The sequence below is a fragment of the Ascaphus truei genome, chromosome 15 (assembly GCF_040206685.1).
Source record: "Ascaphus truei isolate aAscTru1 chromosome 15, aAscTru1.hap1, whole genome shotgun sequence".
Taxonomy (NCBI): domain Eukaryota; kingdom Metazoa; phylum Chordata; class Amphibia; order Anura; family Ascaphidae; genus Ascaphus; species Ascaphus truei.
The window spans coordinates 38,795,983-38,820,147 of NC_134497.1; the positions used below are offsets into that span (position 1 = coordinate 38,795,983).

Here is a 24,165-nt window from a genome sequence, read left to right on the forward strand (position 1 = left end):
GAGGTGCAGATGCCACCGCCCGAGATGGGGCAGCGACATCTTCTGCGGTCCCAGGGGGGACCTGGGCCCTCGAGGGCTTTACCTTCTCCCTCTGTTCTTTTGGGAGAGGTGTAGATGTCACTGCCCGAGATGGGGTGGCTTTTACATTCTCTCTCTGATCTTTAGGGAGAGGTGCAGATGTCACCGCCCGAGATGGGACAGTGACATCTCCTACGGTCCCAGGGGGGACCTGGGCTCTCGAGGGCCCCGCTGTGGTAGGCACAGCGGTACCGGGTGTCTTGGCAGAGCGAAGGGCGGGTGCAGGAGCTGAGGTGGGATTCCTGTTCCCTTTGGGGCAACTCCTACGAGTGTGCCCCAGCTCCTTGCACAGATAACACCTAACCCCCTCCGTGCCATAGAAAAAAGTATATTGAATGCCCTCGTAAGGCAGCCTAAAGGAACCCTCCACAGATTCTGTGCTCCCCAGCAGCAGCAGTTGTACCTGCCGCCTAAATGAGAGCACATGCCTCAGCGCCCTATCCCTTGCAGGAGTGGCCTCATGAGGCTGTCTGGGATGAAGGGGGGCACATTTGAAAGAATGACCTTTGTGCCTAACCCCTCCATGGGTTCTATAGGGATGTAGATCCCCCCTACATTGATGCCTTTCTGCACCAGGGTGTGGGTGGCAGCCAGCGTACGGAGGAAGAAAATGCCCCTCCCATACATCTTGCTGGCCGCCACCACAGCAGAGGGACCCACAATGTCTGCCACAGCCCTTAAATAGATCTCCATGTTAAGGCCAGGTGACTTTGGGCATCTCACCCCAAGCTTCCTGCTCACACCGGGCGTGGCCCCAGCATTGTTGTTGCTGGGGTCGACGCCTGCAGCTGTTATCTGCGCCCATGTTTGAACTGGGGCCGCAGGGGCCACGCTGCTAACAGGTGCTGGGGGAGGCGTGGCCAGGGCACTGGAAGGACCAGGCCTAGGGCTGTGACTAAAAGTGTTGCTCCTAGGGGCCACAGTTTTTGGTGTCCTGTATCCGGGTGTGGTCCCCGGTGCCACACTACTCCTACCTCCCTTAGGCATGATAATATTAAGCCTTTTAGTAGGTGAGGGAAGCAGCAGCAGGTGATAGTGCTGAGGTGAGGGAAGCAGACGAACAGTGTGTGTTGTTTTAAATGTTCGATTGAGCAACCTAATTTCTCAATTTTTTCACGGTATGGCGATTTTCACTTCTCATTCGCCACACCTGTGGCTACATTGCAAAATAGGTTGCCCATGTCTGTACTAAGACATATAAAAAAAAAACAAATACATTAAAAAAATGATTATTTATATATAATCCGCCGTGGCGGAGGTTCAGCGGTATCACCACACGTGGACCCGGTGTTTGTGACGGAGTAACGGGTGAAGTTCCTGTTTAACTGAGATCCTTGCTTATTATAATTTTAATATTGTGAGTGGCCATATTGGGTTATTATTAAAACTTGTTACAGTATTACGCTATGGGAGCTGTTTTCTTTTGTTATAGTGTGAAGAAGGAATTGGGGTGTTCTGAAGACCGGCAGCGGCGTTCCTACAGCATTGCTTCCGGCTCCATCTGCTTTTGGGATTAGCTGTGGGGCATTCATCTTTTCCTTCTTTGTATTCCCCGGTCTGTTTGTCTTTTCAGTTTGTGTTTGTGTTTTGTGTAGTTTGTCATTGTGGTCACCCTATTAGTATTGTCATCATTATATTATTTATTGTCCTACACCATTTACCCACGTTACTCAGGTGAGTGCAGCAGACCATCCCCCCTTTTTTCTGTATATAATATATATATATACATATATATCTCTATATCAGACTTACCTTGGGGATGGTCTCAGGTGTCAGGCCCCTTGGTTGTGTGGGGCATGGCTGCCGATCCTCTAGTTGCAGTTGGGCCCGACCTCTCGTTGCCGCCGGGCCCCGGGTCTCCCCTGCTGCGGACCTCCCTTCTCGCCGATGTCCTGTCATGCACCGGGCCTCTCTGACGTCAGCAAGCGCCGGAAGTAAGCTGGGCTGAGCTTCCGGTGCGTACCGGCATGAGAGGGAGGACCGGTGATGCGCTGACATCAGAAGCGTGGAACAGTCAGTGTGGAGGGAGGCCCGCAGCTGGGGGGAGAGCCGGGGCCCCTGTGGCAACGAGAGGTCGGGCCCAACTGCTATGTCCGGCTGCCGGGCCCCCTGCAGCCACCAGGCCTGGGACACTTGTCCCGGCTGTCCTAACCCCCCACCCCCTCCCTGTCGGCAGGATGGACTGACCCCTTAAACATGTCACTGCCATTAATACACTTTGCTACTAGGAGGTACAAACCCCTAAACATGTCACTGCCGTTCGTTCAGTTCGGTTCAATAATGATTGGGGAATAACTATTTTTATTTCAACATGTTTGGGACTCAGCGGTGACTTCATCCACAAGTTTAACGGGTATTTAGAATGACCCCAGAAGTCGCGCATCTGGAAATTCGAGTTTCCTTTTCATTGCCCAAGGGAAATTAATCCTTTTTATTGCAGGAAACTTGGTATATATTGCTATATAATATTAAGGACTGGTTTAACGACAATCCGAATCAGCCAATTACAGCAAATGGGTTATTCTAAACTTAATTTGAAAGGGTCAGTCCCTGAAAATCCCCACCCCCGGGAATGGCCCCTTCTCCTATAGGGATGCGGCCACAAACCCATAGTTGAGTTATGGGTTTACGGTGGCCGTGTCAAACGATTTTACAAAGACTGAACAATAACTGGATTAGGAGACTCAACGTGTCTTTGTGAAATTGTGAAGGGCCCATTTTCCTAGATGGTTCTATTCCAGGGGCGGCCAACCCCAGTCCTCAAGGGCCACCAACAGGTCAGATTTTCAGGATATCCCTGCTCCAGCATAGCTAGTCGAAGACTGAGCCACTGAGTCACCTGTGCTGAAGCAGGGATATCTTGAGAAGCTGACCAGTTGATGGCCCTTGAGGACTGGAGTTGGCCGCCCCCTGCTCTATTGCATAAGACGTCTTCAAGTCAACAAGCTGTAAGGCGTTCCGACTGGTCCATTGGCACTTCCGTGTCATGTGATGGCTCCAGGAGGGATCACATGACACGGCCGGTGCCCGCATGCTGGAAACGGAAGTGGAGGGAGCTCGACTTTCATGTTGGATAGGGCTGGCAGGACCTTCAGAGTAGTCAGCCTGATCTGCCCCTAGAAGATAAGCACGTGCCCATGACGTGCAAGGTACATCATAAGGGCCCCTAAAGTGTCTGGGCAAATACGTTACCGGGTACATCATAAGGGCCCCTAAAGTGTCAGGGCACATACGTTACCAGGTACATCATAAGGGCCCCTATAGTGTCAGGGCACATACGTTACCAGGTACATCATAAGGGCCCCTAAAGTGTCAGGGCACATACGTTACCGGGTACGTCATAAGGGCCCCTAAAGTGCCAGGGAACATACATTGCCAGGTACGTCATAAGGGCCCCTAAAGTGCCAGGGCACATACGTTACCGCGTACTTCATAAGGGCCCATAAAGTGTCAGGGCACATACGTTACAAGGTACATCATAAGGGCCCCTAAAGTGTCAGGGCACATACGTTACAAGGTACATCATAAGGGCACCTAAAGTCAGTCATTAAATGCCTGGGTAAACAGGGAGGCCTTGAGCCTGTGTTTATAAATTCCCAGAGAGGGGGCCTCTGTAACTGCACGAGGCAGACTGTTCCAAAGAGTGGGAGCAGCGTGGCTGCACGCTCGGGCGCCAAAGGAAGTCACGGAGATTCTGGGAACTGCTCGCAGTCCTACATCTGCAGATCCAAGTGAGAGAATGGGAGTGTACAGTAGGGAACTCAAAGCTTCTTACAGATAGCTGGGACCCAGGTCCTTTAATGCTTTGAATGTCAACAAGCCAATCTTGACATAAATTGGCCATTTTACAGACAGCCAGAACAGGGAACAGGCGTCGTGTGGCCAGAACGGCTCTGGTTAGTTATCAAATAGGGGAAAGTTATCAAGGCCAGTTCAGTCTACTAAAGACTGATTAACTTTGTGGGTTTTCTCTGTGTCATCTAATTTCCTCAGATGCCTGAATCTTCATGGGGATGTGGGCCATTCGGGCCTTGGAGACCGCCGGAATGCCTGTGTTCCTAAGGCTGGGTTATAATGAGCTGCTGCCGCTTTGTTGCACAATTTCGGGCCTGATCATTGCAAACCCTTGGATTGCTGCCTATGTCCTTTAGAACTGGGTCAAGGGTCTAGAAACGGGGGGATTTTATTTGTACGTGTTCAGCGCAAATCAGGCTTCTCAGAATACAGGAACGAAGCTGAATATTAAAGGTGCAATCCCACGTAGCCGACCAAAGAAACAGCCTTTTAGAAATTAATTATTTACCCATGTAATTAGCTTTCTTTAACAAGTACCACTGTGCTAAAAGCAAAGATTTTGGCTGTCTTTTTGCCTTAGGTCGCTCAGGATAGGTGCGGGGGGTGGGGGGGAGGGTTGTCCATGGAGTGTTTTATTTACCCTTAGCCCACTCTGTCCTGATCAGAGAGCCAATAAAAATAATAAGAGGGGGTGACTTGTGCAAACGCTTGTAGAACACAAAGGGACATCGGACAGAAAGGAGCAGCCAGAGGACATCTAACCCCCTCCCAAGTCTCTGCTCGTCGTAATCATAACTTTAAAAAAAAAATACTTCTGGCTGTCAGATTTTAGTTTATAAAAAAATACATAAATCCCCCAGATGTGACCCCTTAACCATGTCACTGCCATTAGTACACTTTGCTCCTATGAGGGACTGACCCCTTAACCCTGTCACTGCCATTAGTACACTTTGCTCTTATGAGGGACTGACCCCTTAACCATGTCACTGCCATTAGTACACTTTGCTCCTATGAGGGACTGACCCCTTAACCATGTCACTGCCATTAGTACACTTTGCTCCTATGAGGGACTGACCCCTTAACCATGTCACAGCCATTAGTACACTTTGCTCCTATGAGGGACTGACCCCTTAACCATGTCACAGCCATTAGTACACTTTGCTCCTATGAGGGACTGACCCCTTAACCATGTCACTGCCATAAGTACACTTTGCTCCTATGAGGGACTGACCCCTTAACCATGTCACTGCCATTAGTACACTTTGCTCCTAGGAGCAGGGCCGGCTTGATGGCTTACTCTTGTGTAACACTGACAGTGTACATGGTGCAGTACATACATTTATTTGCAAGTACAAGGAATCCTCGTCTCGCAGAGCTTACAATCTAAGTTTGGTACCTCAGGCACACAGAGCTAAAGTGACTTACCCAAGGCCACCAGGAGGAATCTGAACGTTGAAGGCAGTGACATTAGCCCCGAGCTATGTAGAAATGTGCATTTATCACATGGGAGAGGGATTTATTCTGGAACCTGTGACACCTGACCCTACATAATAGGAGAACACAGCCATAGTATAAGGATTTGGGGCTTTCCAAATTAGAACCAGGGACGCCTTTATTTCCAAAACATACACATGACCAAACCAAGAAGTGCCTTATTGCTTTAATAGTGTTAGACGTACAGATCAGTGAAACGATGGTGGGTGCAGCTGATGACTCGTTTCCACCTGACTGATAAATCCCATTATTAAGTGCATGGCCTATTGGCGATCACAAGATGGGGCAGAACTGGAGCCAAGCACCTCGATACATTGATGCTTGGCGACTAACTTCATCTGTTCTCCAATATTGTCCTCGCCCACAAACCACAGCCCCACACTGACCGGATGGACCCGTTACAGGGATAGGGAACCAGGTGGCCATCATAATAATGTGTATGGCGATTACTGAACGTGGAAGACAAGAATTCCCCAAACGTACCCACTGCCCTATGTGGCCGAGTTAATGGCTGATAATCTACCCCTCGCTTATTGCCTTAGTAGGGTTATACCTAATGGTCAGTGAGAGAGTAGTAGGGCTCCGCTCAAGTCTTGTTCTTCTGACTTGGACACTCTGTGACCTGCCGAGGTGACATCACAATGGCTTAGGTATATAAAGGTGCAGCCACGGTGACCTTCTCAGTTCAGCAACACGATGCCCAGCTTGGGTAAGTCTTGTGTAATAAGTGTCCTGTTTTGTCCACACCACAGTATGATTCGTGTGGTTGTGATGATTATCTCAATCCAGAAGTGTTTTTACTCACAACTAAAGCAGCGATACTACTTTCCAATTATTATTTTATTTTTAATACTGTATGTAAACCATGTGACGATGTATAATTCTACATTCGTACCTTGGCTGACAAGCGCTGGGTGCGCCTGTTAGGCCGCGCTTATAGTCACGGCGACAACGCGTCAAACAAGTGTATTGAATCCATCGCGTGCACCTATAGTAGGAGCGGCGCGACGGAGCGACGGCCTGGTCGCGATCGCTGGAAGTTAATGAAAAATTGATTTTTCAGAGACGTCAGCGTGACGTCAGCGACCACGTGAGTGGTTCAGCCAATGAGGGCGAACCGCTGAAGGCCACGCCCCTCCCCCCGGTCGCCGTCTTTTGTCTATAACGCTATAAGCAAAAATCGCTGCTACAACGGCGACGGATGACGTCACGCCGTATCAAGGTCTATAAGCGCGGCCTCAGGCTTCGTTTATAGCGCCGGCGCGCGTGTGCGTGCGACGTAGCGCATGGAGCCGCATGGACCTGCACTCTGATGGAGAGGCGTGACCATGACATCACCAGGCTGGTTCGCCCTAAATTGGCTAAACCTCTCATGAGACGCAGCCGTCGCGCGGAAAAAAAAATATTTGTCACTCAAAATCCTGCCGCGCGAATGCTCTCCCTCGCTTGTGCGCACTATGGCCAGCCCGATAGAGTTAGTGTATTCGCACTGTAATCTCCGCCTAACATAATGGCTGCTTCAGTCAGTGTAACTCAGCAGCTACAATGTATCCCTATATTACTACGGTAATATCTATTGTTACAGTTTGCAGCTCAAACTGCTGGGAACATTGACAACAAATGATCCCAAACAGGAAAGTGTTGCAAAGATCTTGCACTGCTGGGGAGGTGTGCTAAACCTGATAGCAGTATCTTCCTTCTCACCTGTGGGACATCACCTCTCACAGCCAGATCATTCCATAAATGATTTAAAAATCTAAATCCTCAATGGAATGTTTAAACGCCCCCAAGAACGGGAAAACGTGAGCTCAGAATGATAAGACTCTTTGACACCAAAACAAGGGGCCTTCATGCGGATTGGGTTTTCTCACACACTATCACAATTGTGTGTAATTATCCTGCCTGCCTCTCTGCCAGTGTTCTTATCCACAACTATAGCATATAGCAAATAAAGAATATCACTTGGGAGCATATTCATGTGTCTTAGACAGGTCTGCAGCCCTGCCTTTCACCATTATCACCCAGCATACAGTGCTTCCACTGCAGCAAGGGATTCTGGGAAATGACATGTAAATGAGCACACCGTGTCACCTTTTGCCTGAAATCCATTTTTACATGGAACCCTTATAAGCTAATGCTCGCTTTTAACACAGCTTTTAAGCACAGCATGAGAATCAAATCTTTTGTTATAGATATATATTAATTATTTTTCACATATTATTACCTCTATTACAGGGGAGCGCAAATTTTTGAAGCTGCGCCCCCCTGCCAGGCCTCCCCCGGTCTCGCGCCGCCCCCCCCCTCCTACCTTCCAGATATGTCAAATGACTCTCTGGGGTCACGTGTCATTTGATGCCAGCGACGCCATGTCACATGACCCTGCGGTGTCATTTGACGCCGCGTTGCCATGGAGACGCATCTGAATCATGGTAAGTTTCCTTGTTGCAGGGGCTTCACGCGATCCAGCCGGTATTAAATTAAATGCCTGGGGACGAGCGCGGGACCTCTGCAACCGGCCGCGCCCGGGACCTCTGCAACCAGCAAAATCTCCCTCCTCCCTGTTTGCGCACCGCCGCTCTATTATATAGCATGTTAAGGTTGATCTAGAAGCTTCCATACACTTTTATACACGCTCTGTATAGATTTGTGCATATTTCACATCAATTAGTTTACACATTTAACTTATCTCATGTGTGGCTGAAACCTCTCCCATCTTCATGTTGCACAGCCAGTATAACCAGCCTCATGCGGAGGAGATACAAAAGGTGGAAACAAGCTGTCTGTGAGCAGGGTTACTGGCTCTGCACTTCTTTAACCCAGTCTGTGCTGGACAAGCTGTGTGATGCGGCAGGCATACGCTTATAGGGATCCATGTTAAAATGGAGTTGAAGCAAAAGGTGACACGGTGTGCTCATTTGCAAGTCATTACCCAGAATCCCTAGCTGCATTGGAGGCACTGTATGCTCGTAGATAATGGGGAAGGGCAGACCTGTCTGAGACTGTGCTCAGAAGTGAAATGTTTTGTCCAAACGATTTACCTAAATGGCCCATACTTCTGAGAAGAAACAACATGGAGAAGTGTACTAAATAACGTGCCGTATTGTAGGCACGAGGGACGCTTTGTTCACTAGTGTAGATGTGACGTCAGTTTCCCAGTGGAAATAAAATAAATACCGTATTGGTCCGAATGTAGTTCTGTGTCCTTCCGAAAACTGCCCCTTTTATTTTTCTTGTAGAACACCTTCAGACCGTTAGAGTCGGGTTGTGTGCGAGGTCGTGCTATATTCGGGCCAATACGGTAATATCAATGTATAATAGTGTGGCTCTGGGTGCTGAGCTTGGCAGGGGAGCGTACAGTATGTCTCATTTTTATAGGTACAGGACATGTGAAATGGGGACAATGGGAGGGTTGCCTTTCCTCCCCTCTCGTTGCTGTGAGCCATTGATGCTTCTTTATCTCCATCTTGTTCCCTAGCAACTAAAGGATCTCATTGTGTCTCCCATCCGCAATATCATTTTGTAATGCATGGATACAGGATCCCTTTGTTGCGGGGGACCCATCCTGATCCCCCTCTGATGAACAATGGAGTGAAGGATTTCACTGATAACACCCCCCCCCCCCTATGATGTAAAAGCGACCGATGACTCTAGCTTCCTTAGTCAAATCTAACCATGCCAAGAGCAAAGGTTCGGCTACTTTTTCTTCTTCGGGGGAATTCGTGACAAATTGCATTTCTTGGGGGCCTCTGAGTCGAGGAAGTGTTATTCAATCAATTTCTTTACCCTTAGCCCACCCTGCCCTTATCAGAGAGCCAATAAAGTTGGTGAGAGAGGGGGCTCTGCCTGTGCAAACTCGTGTGGAACACACACGGATATCAGATAGGGAGCAGCCAAAAGAAATCAAACCCCTTTCAAGTGTCAGCGCAGCGTGTTTACAAACGGGCTTTTAAAGATTATTAAAAGTAATTATTGGTAGGGTGACCAGATGTTCCGGTTTTGCCGGGACAGTCCCGTTTTTTTCTGTCCTGTCCCAGCTGCCTGTCCATCCCGAAAATGTCCATGGGGCTGCGGTGCACGGGGGCTGCGGCGAGGATGCGGTAACCCGGTCGGTAAGTATTTTCATAATGCCAGGGCTGAACATGCCAGGCCGCAGGGGATTGGTGGAGGAGGCCGGGGGCGGGGCTTTAGAATGCCTGGCATCAGGGGATTGGATGAAGGTAGGAGGATGCTGGGGGACGGGACTTTGACTCTCCCAGGCTTTCCTCCACCGGCACTCTGGTCCTCCCTCAGCACTCGGGCCCTCCCTCCGGCACCCCGGCTCTCCCTTCGGCACCTGGTCGCCGGCTCGCTATCCCCCCAGCACCCCGGCTTGCTCTCCCCCCTGCTCTCCCCCCCCCAGAGCCCGCTCACTTCCTGTGCCTGCTGCTAGTGAGCGCGTGCCACAGTCTCCTGCATCTGCCGAACCCACCTCCACCAAAACCGCAGCCGCCTGAGGTAGGCATATGGGTGGAGAGAGGCATAGATGATGGGAGATGCAGGTGGGGGTGGATAGATGGGAGATGCAGGTGGGGGGGAAGAGATGGGAGATGCAGGTGGGGGGGAAGAGATGGGAGATGCAGGTGGGGGGGAGATGGGAGATGCAGGCGGGGGAAAGATGGAAGATGCAGGTGGGGGGGAGAGATGGGAGATGCAGGCGGGGGAGAGATGGAAGATGCAGGTAGAGGGGAAAGATTGGAGATGCAGGTGGGGGGAGAGATGGGAGATGCAGGTGGGGGGAGAGATGGGAGATGCAGGTGGGGGGGAGAGATGGGAGATGCAGGCGGGGGAGAGATGGAAGATGCAGGTAGAGGGGAAAGATTGGAGATGCAGGTGGGGGGGAGAGATGGCAGATGCAGGTGGGGGGGAGAGATGGAAGATGCAGGTGGGGGGGAGAGATGGGAGATGCAGGTGGGGGGGAGATATGGAAGATGCAGGTTGGGGGGGAGAGATGGGAGATGCAGGTGGGGGGGAGAGATGGGAGATGCAGGTGGGGGGAGAGATGGGAGATGCAGGTGGGGGGAGAGATGGGAGATGCAGGTGGGGGGGAGAGATGGAAGATGCAGGTTGGGGGGAGAGATGGAAGATGCAGGTTGGGGGGGAGAGATGGCAGATGCAGGTTGGGGGGAGAGATGGAAGATGCAGGTTGGGGGGAGAGATGGAAGATGCAGGTTGGGGGGGAGAGATGGGAGATGCAGGTGGGGGGAGAGATGGGAGATGCAGGTGGGGGGGAGAGATGGAATATGCAGGTTGGGGGGGGGAGATGGGAGATGCAGGTTGGGGGGGGGGGAGAGATGGGAGATGCAGGTGGGGGGAGAGATGGGAGATGCAGGTGGGGGGAGAGATGGGAGATGCAGGTGGGGGGGAGAGATGGGAGATGCAGGTGGGGGGAGAGATGGAAGATGCAGGTTGGGGGGGAGAGATGGGAGATGCAGGTGGGGGGCAGAGATGGGAGATGCAGGTGGGGGGGAAGAGATGGGAGATGCAGGTGGGGGGGAGAGATGGAGGATGCAGGTTGGGGGGGAGAGATGGGAGATGCAGGTGGGGGGCAGAGATGGGAGATGCAGGTGGGGGGAGAGATGGGAGATGCAGGTGGGGGGGAGAGATGGGAGATGCAGGTGGGGGGGAGATGGAAGATGCAGGTTGGGGGGGAGAGATGGGAGATGCAGGTGGGGGGCAGAGATGGGAGATGCAGGTGGGGGGAGAGATGGGAGATGCAGGTGGGGGGAGAGATGGGAGATGCAGGTTGGGGGGGAGAGATGGGAGATGCAGGTTGGGGGGGGGAGAGATGGGAGATGCAGGTGGGGGGGAAGAGATGGGAGATGCAGGTGGGGGGGAGAGATGGAAGATGCAGGTTGGGGGGGAGAGATGGGAGATGCAGGTGGGGGGCAGAGATGGAAGATGCAGGTTGGGGGGAGAGATGGGAGATGCAGGTGGGGGGCAGAGATGGGAGATGCAGGTGGGGGGAGAGATGGGAGATGCAGGGGAAGAGAGATGGGCCTAAGGCTGTGCTTATAGTGCCGGCGATGCTGATGTCATGCTGTGGTCGCTGGAAAAATCAAATTGAAGTGACTTCCAGCAATTGCGACCAAGCCGTCGTGCCATCCTGCCGCTCCTACTATAAGCGCACGCGATGGTGTCAATACATTTGTTTTGACACGACGTCGCCAGCACTATTAGCGCGGCCTAATATGTGTCAGCCAGATAGGGGTTCCCCGAGATTTTTCTAAATACTTCAAGGGTTCCTCCAAACAAAAAAGGTTGGGAATCACTGGTCTAGTCTATCTTCTTAATCCACCTCCTAGCAGAGCTAATAAGTACTGTAAGTAGTAACATACGGGTGCGCCGACGAGTATTCTAAAACTTGCCTTGGAAAATCTGGGGCAATCGCCGACAATACCCCAGTAATGCTGCAACATTTTCTGTGACATTTCTGCAGACAGACTAATGGCCCATCGGATTAACACTGCAGGGGTCCCAGGCAGTCCCATTCAGTTTGAATGGGACTGCCAGGGACCCCCGCAATGTTAATCCGATGGGCCATTAGTCTGTCTGCAGAAATGTCACTGAAATGTTGGCAGCGTTACCTGGATATTGCCCCAGAATTTCCAAAGCAAGTGTTAGAATACTCGTCGACGCACCTGTATATTTGTAATACACAACCCCATTTCCCCTATTTATTTAGCAAATTGTAATATTACATACACAAGCCACAAGGTCAGGAATGAGGAATGTCACATTTTTTAAATGTCTTGATTTTAATTAATGCCTTCATTTTTTATTTAATTTTAATTAATGTCAATTAATTATTTATTTATTTTTAATATCTTTATTAGTTATGTAATTTTAATTAATGTATACATTTTTTATTAAGTACAGTAGAGATTAGAAAGTACATTCAGATTTCAGGCTGCAAAGTGGTTTGTTTTATTGATTTCTGATAGTGAAATCCTCTATCCTCTATACACACAAACACACACTGCAGGGCCCACCTTTATACACACAAACACACACTGCAGGGTCCACCTCTAGACAAACACAAACACACACTGCAGCCCCCATCTCTATACACACAAACACACACTGCAGCCCCCACCTCTATACACACAAACACACACTGCAGCCTCCACCTCTATACACACAAACACACACTGCAGGGCCCACCTCTATACACACAAACACACACTGTAGGGCCCACCTCTATACACACAAACACACACTGTAGGGCCCACCTCTATACACACAAACACACACTGCAGGGCCCACCTCTGTATACAGAAACACACTGCAGGGCCCATCTCTGCATACAGAAACACACACTGCAGCCCCCACCTCTGTACACACAAACACACACTGCAGCCCCCACCTCTGTACACACACACACACACACACACACACACACACACACACTCTGCAGGGCCCACCTCTGTATACAGAAACACACACTTCAGGGCCCACCTCTGTATACAGAAACACACACTGCAGCCAGGGTTGCCTATTTATTATATATTTATCTTGCCTTTGGCTGTATCCTCCCCTCCAAATTCCGTCAACATGGCTGCGCGACGTCACGTAATGCACATTGCCATAACAACGAGACGCTCCGTGACGTCACGCAGCATCAAGTTGACATGACAACAGGACGCATTATGGTGACGAGGCATCACGTGATACCACATTGTCAAGGCAACATGTCACTGCCTGACGTTAGTGTCTCGTTGTCATGGCAACGGGGTGCGTGACGTGATGCACATTGTTTTATAAATAATTTTTTTTAAGTGTCCCGTTTTCTCATTTTGAAAATCTGGTCACCCTAAAATACAGGTCAGTCCAATTCAATACTTGACACCTGGCAACACTAAGGGCCTCATGCAGTAAGCGACGATTATGTGAAATCGGCAAGCTTATCGATTAGTCATGTTATTGGCGTTTTTCCCTCTCCGTATGCAGTAAGTGCCGAATACATTCAAAATCAACCCGAAAACAAATCCGCCCACTCTCACGATGATGAGCCGATCACACACAGGTGTATCGGCGTGCGTGGCGGGGTGCTGTTAGGTTGCACAATCACAAATCTTGCTGAATCAGGCGAAACAAGCATGTTTTTGATTGCGCGCCATATTTAAAGGCAACGTGTACTGCTAATCATTCTCTGTGTTGTTGGGAGTGAGAGAGAGAGAGAGACGCACAGAGCTGGACGATTGAACATTTGCATATTGACTGAGAGACTTGTTGTGTATTGGGTGAGCTTTGTCCTTTGTTGTTTTGTTGACATCTTTGTCTTGTTTTATATGTGGAAGTGGGTCGTGTGATTGCCTGTACATTTCTTGTCTGTTTTTTGTGAGTGCTGGAAGTATGCCCGCAAAGCGTGGGAAGAGTGATGCTGGTGGGAGTGGGAGTGCTACTCGTGCGAGTACGCGTCGGAGTGAACGTTCTGTTCAGGGGAGTGATGTTGCTGGTGCACCGAGTGGTGTTGCTGGGAGTGGGAGTGCTGTTGTTGGGAGTGGGAGTGCTGGTGCTGCGAGTGGTGTTGCTGGGAGTGGGAGTGCTGTTGTTGGGAGTGGGAGTGCTGTTGCTGTGAGTGGGAGTGCTGGTGCTGGGAGTGCTGGTGCTAGGAGTGTGAGTGCTGGTGCTAGGAGTGTGAGTGCTGGTGCTAGGAGTGTGAGTGCTGGTGCTAGGAGTGGGAGTGCTGGTGCTGGGAGTGCTGCTGGTGGCGCAGTTGCTGATGGGGTGTCTGGTGGTGGCGTGCTTGCTGGTGGCCAGCTTTTGGAGGCTCTTCCATTGGAAGAAGGAGAGTCCAGTCAGCACCAGCCAAGCTCTGACCCTAAACCTGCTCGGAAAAAACGTGTGGAGAAGCCACGTAATCCTCGCTTCAATGACCAGGAAAATAGGGCTCTTGTCACTGGCATTCTGGAGCACTATGACAGTATATATGGACATTTAGTAGGTAAGTGTAACTTTACATTTATTATTCAAATACATGTGATCCTAGGTCATCTGAGTTTTGTTCATATGCAAATATGGGTACACAATATCTTTCTATGTTCATTAGTGTGGAAACACAGCTTTTTATCATGCCTTACAAGGACAAATAAACACAGGCGGTCAATTTGCCAGAACTGCATACAATATGAATGCAACCTTGCTTACATGTATAGGTTTAGTAGTGAATGCTCATGTGCTGCACATATTACACATAAAACAGCATGTTTGATATCACTTGGAACAGCTAGCAGTGTAGGAAACTGGTGCTTATATTATTATTCATTTACCTCATATCTTTTATATGTTTTTCAAGGGCGGACAAGTGCAGCAAGCAAAAAAGAAATGTGGGACACAATAGTCATTGGTGTCAATGCCTGTGGGAATAGTGTCAGGGACAAGTATCATTGTCGGAAAAGATTTGATGATATTAGGTCCAAATTGAAAAAGAAAATACAACACCAACGCGTGCATGCTACTGGCACTGGAGGTGGGCCCACACCACAACGTCTCATATTGACTCCATTGGAGGAGCTGCTTCGGCCAAAATTACTTACCGTCGTCGTGGAAGGCTTGGCTGGTGACCGTGACATTGGAATTTATCCGTCACAATTTCCAGCAGGTGATAAATATTACTGTACTAGGCGTGTCGTTGCTTACAGTTATTTTGCATAGTTACACTGCTTTTTATACTGTCTTCACAATATAAGCATACCTGCATCTATATATGTATATGTCTGATTCTGTATATATATATCTCAAAATAGACATATATGTAGTAGTCCTACTAAAAGCAGTAACTAATATAGCACGTGCCATTGCGTGCTCATTTACATGTGAATTCCCAAAATGCATAGCTGCAGTGGAAGCAATTGATGGTGGGCGAAGATGGGGAACAACAGGGTAGTACACGTGTAACACATGTTCATGAGAAATTATTAGTAGCTACAGGTACAGAACAGAAATATGTATCATGTTATTGTGTATTTTATTGATTTTACTCCGACAAACATGACATTACTGCCTATTTTAAGCATGCATCAAAGAAATTGCATGTAACGGCCTACAAACATCACTGGCACTAACACATCTATAGTTGCTTATGAAAAGGTCCATTTTTGCTTTATGTCATATACAGACAGCATAATGAGGCACACGTAGCATATGTTATGTCATTGTTTTCATAACTTAAACACTGCAGATGACTACTTAGCTCATCTACCATTGTGTTAAAGCAGCTGCAATTAATATCTCATCACAGCATACACTTCAACAGAGGGGGTGGGGTTCAGCACACACACTAATTACAGCCTCATTTCACGGTCAACTTAGTTCACACCATTTGCACCTGTTTCAAGTCATTGAAAGGTGTGGCTGATTAGGCTTTTTGGGGAAGGGAATACCTTTCTTACAACCTGAATAGCACAACTGAAGTTAATCACACTCATTTGAAAGCTTAACTCTAGCTACTAAATGCCCCAACAACTCATTACTTATCAAAGCGTACGTCACACATTAGTTCACTCATATCTATAGTTGAACTACTATGAAAGACACATTATCACACACTGCATGTGTTGTCTTGTTGAGTCACAGCCACATTCAGGTGTGCCACATCTTCGATTAATGTACCACACATATCCTCTACCAAAAACAACACTTTTTGCAATATGACCACCTTCATGATAACCATTGTGAATGGTCATCTCATGATAGTTATGTACATTATGATACTGATATCACTACACAACATATGATTTTTATGTACTCATTTAATCTATTTATCCTCACGCATTACTGCAGAAACATAGTATGTTGTATGTTAGGGAACTCAAAAATTCTAAGTACACAGGCATGTACAGTGTTATTACAACTATTTATGTTCACTTTCACACACATTTTCGGTTAAGGAACTGATGTTGTTAGTTAATCATAAATACAGAACATACAATAAGTGTTTGTTCAATATTTACACATGTAAATGTAAAACTTATGTTATTGTTATATATAGTTGCCCCTGGAGGACATGTGTCACCTGAGATGGAACAAGTGTCTTCACCTGGGTCAGCCAGCTCAACACTACTAGAAGGTGAGTGTATCATTTGCTGGCCATATAATATGTGCTCTTCTATATGTTATGTTGTCATGTGCATTATTTGTTTTGCACATCTTCTTTAAATAGGATTACTTAGTGTCAGTGAAAATTAAGTGTAAGGCAACATGTATTGTGTTAGTGATGTTAATTATCATGTAGGACTTCTGAGTTTAGAGCAACTTTTCATTCATTCATATTTCATACTGAGTCCAAACATTATTCGTAAGTCAAGGTAGTTTTTAATGAGGTTATAAAACGTATGCTTACATGTTAGGTGTTACTTAGGACATAGTACAATTACATAGTAACACAGCATACATTAACATGCCATTTAATAATGTGTACATTTCTTTTTAGAACATCATGGTGATGAGGATGATGAGTATGATGAGGATGACGCCACAGAAGAGACTGAAATACAATCATGTGACCATGAAGAGGTGCCAATAGAAACTGTTGTACCGCCAAATCGTCCATCAACTTCCACATACGATGCAATTGTAGCTTCAGAGGGAAAAATAGTGGACGCAGAAAATCGTCGCCATTCAGACATGATGACAGTGCTGGAAAGGATGATTGGACTGCAGGAAGAAACAGTATCACAATTGGCACATCTCCACAGAGTCTTCATTGAAGTGCCTAAACAGTTGCAAAAAATCAACACCTCATTCGAAGCATTAGTTGTTCAGCAAACACAAGCTAATTACTGGAGAATGACTAATGTACCACAATTCAACACCTCCCAGCCAGGATCTGTTCATGCAGGTCAGTTTTCACCACATTCATCTGATATTCATTCACCAGGCCCAAATGTTACCGGTCAAGTAGCAGACATTGCTGTGCAGGTTCCTGATGACATCCTACCGCTGCCATCTGTACAAATTCAGCAGCAGACACCTACAAAGGAGGCGACAAAAACAAAACAAGACACACATGAAACAGACCAACCATCACTTGTGCAGTGTCTACCAACTTGCTCACATGTGTCACTGGGCACAAGCCCTGTCCGTGAACAGTCACTACCCAAAAGCCCTGTAGGTGAATCGCTGCCCAAAAGCCCTGTAGGTGAGTCGCTGCCCAAAAGCCCTGTAGGTGAGTCGCTGCCCAAAAGCCCTGTAGGTGAGTCGCTGCCCAAAAGCCCTGTAGGTGAATCGCTGCCCAAAAGCCCTGTAGGTGAATCGCTGCCCAAAAGCCCTGTAGGTGAGTCGCTGCCCAAAAGCCCTGTAGGTGAATCGCTGCCCAAAAGCCCTGTAGGTGAATCGCTGCCCAAAAGCCCTGTAGGTGAATCACTGCCCAAAAGCCCTGTAGGTGAGTCACTGGCCACAAGCCCTGTAGGTGAGTCACTGGCCACAAGCCCCGTAGGTGAACAGTCACTGGCCACAAGCCCTGCCCGTGAAGTGCCAGAGGCCACTCAAAGTGGCTCTGTTGTGCCTAAAGTTGGTGGCAAAAGAAAAAGGAAAATTCAAGAGACAACAAGCAGGCCTGTTACTCGCTCGCAAAAGGAACAAAAAAAATAAATGTTATAATTCAGAAAATATGTGTTTGGCCTTGTTTTGTTGACTTCAGATTATCTAATTACTATTGTATGTATGCTGAAGACTGTGTTGTTTCCAAACTTTCAACTATGTTCTTGTACACGTGAAGTTTTGGAAATGTTAACACTCATAATTAATTGTGTTATAAATATTTATGTTGTAATCGTCTGTTCAGTAATGGTCCACCAGGAGCCAGTTGCTAAGTTTAGAGAAGCTGCCATTGACTTTGCAGCAAAACATTGCATTTGGGTGTGTTAATTGATGTAAGAATTGCATATGCATATTAGTCACATGCAATTATTAAAACACCTAAGTAAGTGCAAACATCTTTCTTGTACGTGTACAGCAGGATTATGTGTAAATTATTACTTACCTTTGCCTTGCTTGGCCATTGTAATTTTGTCCTTTAATCAGTTGTGTGTTCGTTTCTATAACATCTCAGAATGTATAATAATATATATACACACACACACACACACACACACTGAGTGTGTGTGAGTGTGTGAGTGTGTATATATATATATGTATATGTGTATATATATATGTATATATGTGTATATATATATGTATATATGTGTATATATATATGTATATATGTGTATATATATATGTATATATGTATATGTGTATATATATATGTATATATGTGTATATATATATGTGTATATATATATATGTGTGTATGTGTGTGTATATATATATATATATATATATATATATATATATATATATATATATATATATATATATATATATATATATATATATATATATATATATATAGTACTATATAAACTGGTATACACAAACTAATACACTTCATGCTTCCTTGTGAAAACACTATTTTAATAATACAGGCCTAATGTTTGAGAAATATCCTAAGTATGAGACTCTAACAGTATTGTGCTTAAACAAATGTTTATTACTTCATTCAATCATGTTTCTCACCATTTAAATAGGTTTCATACAAGGTATACTTAATGCCATCAATGTTGTGTGTACTCCTGCAATATAAAAAAAAAAAAAATATTATATATAAATATATATATATTTTTATAAGAGATATATTTATATATATATATATATATATATATATATATATATATATATATATACACACGTATTTAAACTCATGCAGACAGGGAGTTAACCAGACTTTCACATACACACAGAAATGTAAGCGGGGAAAAAACATTTCTTTTTGCAGGTGTGTTTTTACTGATATGCCTGGCTAAGAAATATTTTCACACACTGTTCTTTGTTAGTTTTCAAAAAAACACTATGTGAACGCATTCACAGTCTAGGGATGTTTTTCACAAACGAGATAAAAGAAGGAGAAATGTTTCTCCCACAGTCCCATATCACGAACCACAACTGTTAACCCAATTAGACAAACAAATCCAATTGGCGTTTGAAATAAGGAGTCAAAGTAGTTACTTTTGTTGACCTTGACAAGGAAAAACAGGAGTTTGTTAGCCATTCAGCACATTCATTTTGATGAGCAAATAACACAGACCTGCACACAGCTTTTGTGCTACTCAGACATGGCTGATGAATTCGTTAACAATATTAATCCCCTTTTAGGGTATAAGTACATGATCTGTGAAGCCATCTTGAACAGTCGCGGACAGAAAGCAAGCACACGCCAAATCGATGATTTCATTCGAGCAAAATATCCTTATTACCAAGACCGTAAGCATGCACGGAATTTTAATTCCTCAATAAGATTCACTTTATCAAGTAATGACTTTTTTGAACGTGACCAGGATAAGCTACAACACACCTATGGTTTCTGGAAGATTGCCCCGGAAAAACAATTTATCCTGAAAGACGGCACTTATATTGTCGTGAAAGGCATATTTATTCCTAATGGCAATAGCAATGTATCCGCTACTACTGATCCGTTTGAATCGATACGTGCTGCAATATCTGCAGCCTCCATTCCTGAAACCCACATTGTACAAGAACAAAAGTACTATGATTATGTACCAAGCCTTTCAGCTGAAATTGCATTGGAATGGGAACCGGAAGAAATGAACCTACCTCCCGACCAATTATTTGAAGAAAGCAGTGGCGATTCCTATGAGCGCATCCTGGAGGAGATATGTGCCATACTGGATTCAGCGGTTGGGTTAAGCGTGGATGAAAATGGCTTGCATTTCTGGAGCGACCAGTTGCAGCCAGGCGAAGAGTTAATTCTAGAAGAATGGTAAATATAACAATCGTTATGCGTTGACTCTGCGTTTAAATTTTTTTTTTTTTTGTAACCACCATTTTCACTTTCAATGCGTGGATACAGCGTAACATTGCAGACTGCATAACATGTAGCGATCACAAACAAATTGTTTCCTAATACAATATAGTAGGACCTGAAAGAGTAGTACACATTGCTGACGGAATAAATATACGTACTTTCCTATCCCTTTAAACATATTAGCAACATTTTACCATTACTCTAACACATACCTGTTTTGTTATCATGCAACATCTACAACATTGAAAACCGGGTCCACCACGTATGACGTGGGACCCTTGTCATGGGCCAAGGCGTCCTTAAAAAGGATTAGTGATGTAAGTCCCGCCCCCAAGCGACGTGCGCGCCTCAAAGCCTATTGGCTGTCATGTTTTGTTATAGTAACGGTAACTGCAGTGTGTGATGCGTGCGGCTCAGTGTTTGTAGGCGTACCCTGGGCGTTAGCCGAATGTTAATTGAGTGGGAGGAGTGTTAGCGTGCGTTTCACGCTGGCTTAACATGACGTCACACGTATTGCATTTGCGCATTGTGTTATCGGCCGTGCTTTCTGTTCAAACACGTCTGTTTAAAAAGAATACAGATGTACTCGTTTAGAACGAATGTAGTTTCGTCTTCATTGTATTTGAAATAAAGATGTTATGTTTACTGGTATTTTCAACATGTATTGAACGCACAACGTACGCTTTGTTTTGCGCATGCGCTAACAGTTAGTGGAGCCAAGCGTGAAGTGCGTGCGCACACAAAGATGTGCGCGCACATCTTTCAGTATACAGGCAACGTTCACTTCTTATACATAGTTATGCCTGCTACAAATGTAAAGAAACATTACATACTGATGAACAGTTTTACTTCTAACATATAAGTGACTGACGTGTGTATCTACACAATCATATAGAGCTGCGTAACGCGTTGTCACGGATGCATATCTAGTAAGGTGCCATCTTTGACCATCATGTGTTTGCTGTATTTCAGAGATGTCGGGGAAGATACAATCGGATCAATGTATGATTTCAGAAGAGTCTACCTTTATATGAGATGATTGTGAGGAGGAGCCACCGACTACTATACTACATATGGAACTAATGTTATATTGCTTGCAGCGCTTATTAACAAACAATTAAAAATGTGATACCCTTATGCCTATATTGCATAAGCACTTAATTAACATAATGATGTTGCAAAAGAGTGCCTCATGAATTTTTATTGAGTGTTCTTTAATGACTACTAACATTTTATGACATGGTGTGTTTTATATATAACAACCATTCCCACTCTGCTAACACATTTGTGTATTCTAATATGTAATGGAACGTATGACTGTCGAAACTATGTAACAATAATAATAATAATATGAGCATGTTCATGTATAGGGCTGCTAGTTGTACGCAGCGATTTACAGACACATGTTTCAGCCTGAGGTCCCTGGCCCGTGGAACGTACAAATGTTTTTTTGCCGCATGAGGCACAGGGAGATAAAGTGACTTGGCCAAGGTCACAAGGAGCCCACACCGGGAATTGAACCAGACTCCCCTGCTTCAAACTATCAGTGCCAGTGTGTGTCTTTACTCAGTGAGCCACTCCTTCTCCCAATGTAAAGGACACTTACAACCAAGTAGCCATTTATTTTTAAAATCTCTTGTTACATGGGTATGTAGATAAAATGGTTTGGGACTGTAGCAAATAATGTTAGTGGCCAGATGTTATGGTCCCCTCCAATGCATGATGTTCTGAATATGACATCACCATCATGTTATGAAGTACGTTTCTGTGTATATTTCATTAACCTAACTAACTATAGTTTACTGTGTTTATTAATCGTTTAGAAATACATAGTATAGTCAATATGATGATATAAGCTACCATAATAAAGCTGGTGTTATCATTTGTCGGTGTTATACATGGATCCTACACCAATTGATAGAGACACAAACAGTTGTCTTAAAAAGTGTGTCTATGCTAGTGATGAATGTGCTCCCGTAAGTAAACAAATAAGTACAGTTATCCCCTTTTCTCCAACCACCTCTATATTACATTAATGGAAATTATAAGGAAACATACATAAAATGTGATGAAATGTGAGTAATCATTTTGTAATACAATGCACATGAAAGCTCAAGAGTAGCTAAATGCATATACATGATACAGAAAGTACATATATGTAACATTTGTGTTTAAACCAATATGTTGGGTTTTTAGTTCCAATAATTATAGGAAGATTGAGGTAGGCACATCTTATGAGAGATGTCAGCAAATATACATACCATGATCAGTCATACTGGAGATATACCTATAATGCAAAGGAACAATATATAAATTGCAAACATTGACATGCCATCTTCAGTACCGTAAACAACACAGCAAAGTGTGTATTTGGTGTTAAATGTACAACACCATGTATATTTCATGACATTCAAAATGTAAATCAGCCTGGTGTACACATCATATGGATGTACATGTTACACTGCACCAATAACATTGTATGTAAGCATACTAGAAGCATGAATGATTATGGGCATAATATGTGTTTTGTCTTAGCATAAGGAATAACACAATGCTAAAATATTATTGCTTTGTTACCCAAGTTGTATTCACATACACACAACTAAAGTACAATTGAAGAGGGATTATATAACCTGTGCAACAATAACATACCGGTGCCACATCCCTTTGTGCACACAGCAGAGAAAAGAAAGGTGTGCAACCCATATTCATCTGTGTCCTAACAGAAGGTTATATAAAGAAACATTATTGTTAATATAACATAATTAAACTATAAAAGTAGTACTAGGAACATATGAGTTTGTACTTACAAGAAAAAAATGAATTGATGAGATTCTGTCGTGTCTGGCCACCACTGGCTGTTTGTTCATTTTCAGCAGCTACATGGGTGGGATGCTCGTCTACCAAAGCCTCAGCTAGGTCTGACTGTACATTGTGCCTGAGTGCAACATTGTGCAAAATGCAACAGGCAAGGATAATATCAGACACTTTTTGAGGCTTGTATAGAAGAGCCCCACCAGTTCTGTCCAGACACCTAAACCTGGTCTTGAGTAGGCCAAATGTCCTCTCTATAACAGATCTTGTAGATATATGGGCTGCATTGTACCTGTCCTCTGCTTCAGTTTGAGGGTTTAGCACCGGAGTCAACAGCCACGGCCTAATTCCGTATCCTGAGTCACCTATAATGAATGGAGCACACATAAGCTGACATTAGTGATCAAATTGTACAATGCCAACATTCCTAAATCAACCAGTGTTTTGTGTTAGAACATGTAAATATGTACTCACCCAGCAGCCAACCAGGTTCAAAATGTCCCTCTTCGAACGCATGGAAGACTGAAGAGTTCCTCAGGATAGAGGAATCGTGACTGGAACCAGGGAACTTGGGTACCACATGCATTATCCTCATCGTGGCATCACATACCACCTGTACATTGAGTGAATGGTAGTGCTTCCGATTGCGGTACACATGCTCACTCTGACTAGGTGCAATCAAAGCAACATGTGTGCAATCGATTGCACCCAGCACACATGGTATCCCTGCTATATTATAAAAGCCAGTCCTGACTTCCAGCCACTCTGTCGCCTCTGTAGGAAAATGAATATAATTCCTAGCGCGTCTATTGAGTGCATAGAGAAACTGGGTCAAGGCCCGCGAGAATGTAGATTGCGAGACCCCGCCCACTATGCCCACAGTTGTCTGGTATGACGCGGAAGCAAGATAATGTAATGAGCACAGCATTTTAACAAGCCCAGGGACTGCACGACCTCTGGCTGTGAAAAAATCTAAATCCCCCCTTATCTCCTCATAAAGAGCTAAGATTGCTGCTGAACTCAAACGATAGCGACTTACAATCTCCTCCTCACTCATCCCATCTAACAGGGTTCTCTCCCTG

The 24,165-nt window shown here is 45.5% G+C and overlaps 2 protein-coding genes across 2 annotated transcripts in view; both read left to right on the forward strand.

The window, feature by feature from the left end:
- The window catches only part of LOC142466841 (uncharacterized), a 755,003-nt gene that overhangs the window by 461,519 nt on the left and 269,319 nt on the right, over window positions 1–24,165 (forward strand). The window lies entirely within an intron of this gene.
- LOC142466991 (uncharacterized) lies at window positions 16,409–18,005 on the forward strand. The gene is made up of 2 exons (XM_075572628.1): window positions 16,409–16,474; window positions 16,838–18,005. Exons 1-2 carry the CDS (start codon window positions 16,426–16,428, stop codon window positions 17,995–17,997), a joined length of 1,209 nt encoding a protein of 402 aa, XP_075428743.1. The 5' UTR covers window positions 16,409–16,425; the 3' UTR covers window positions 17,998–18,005.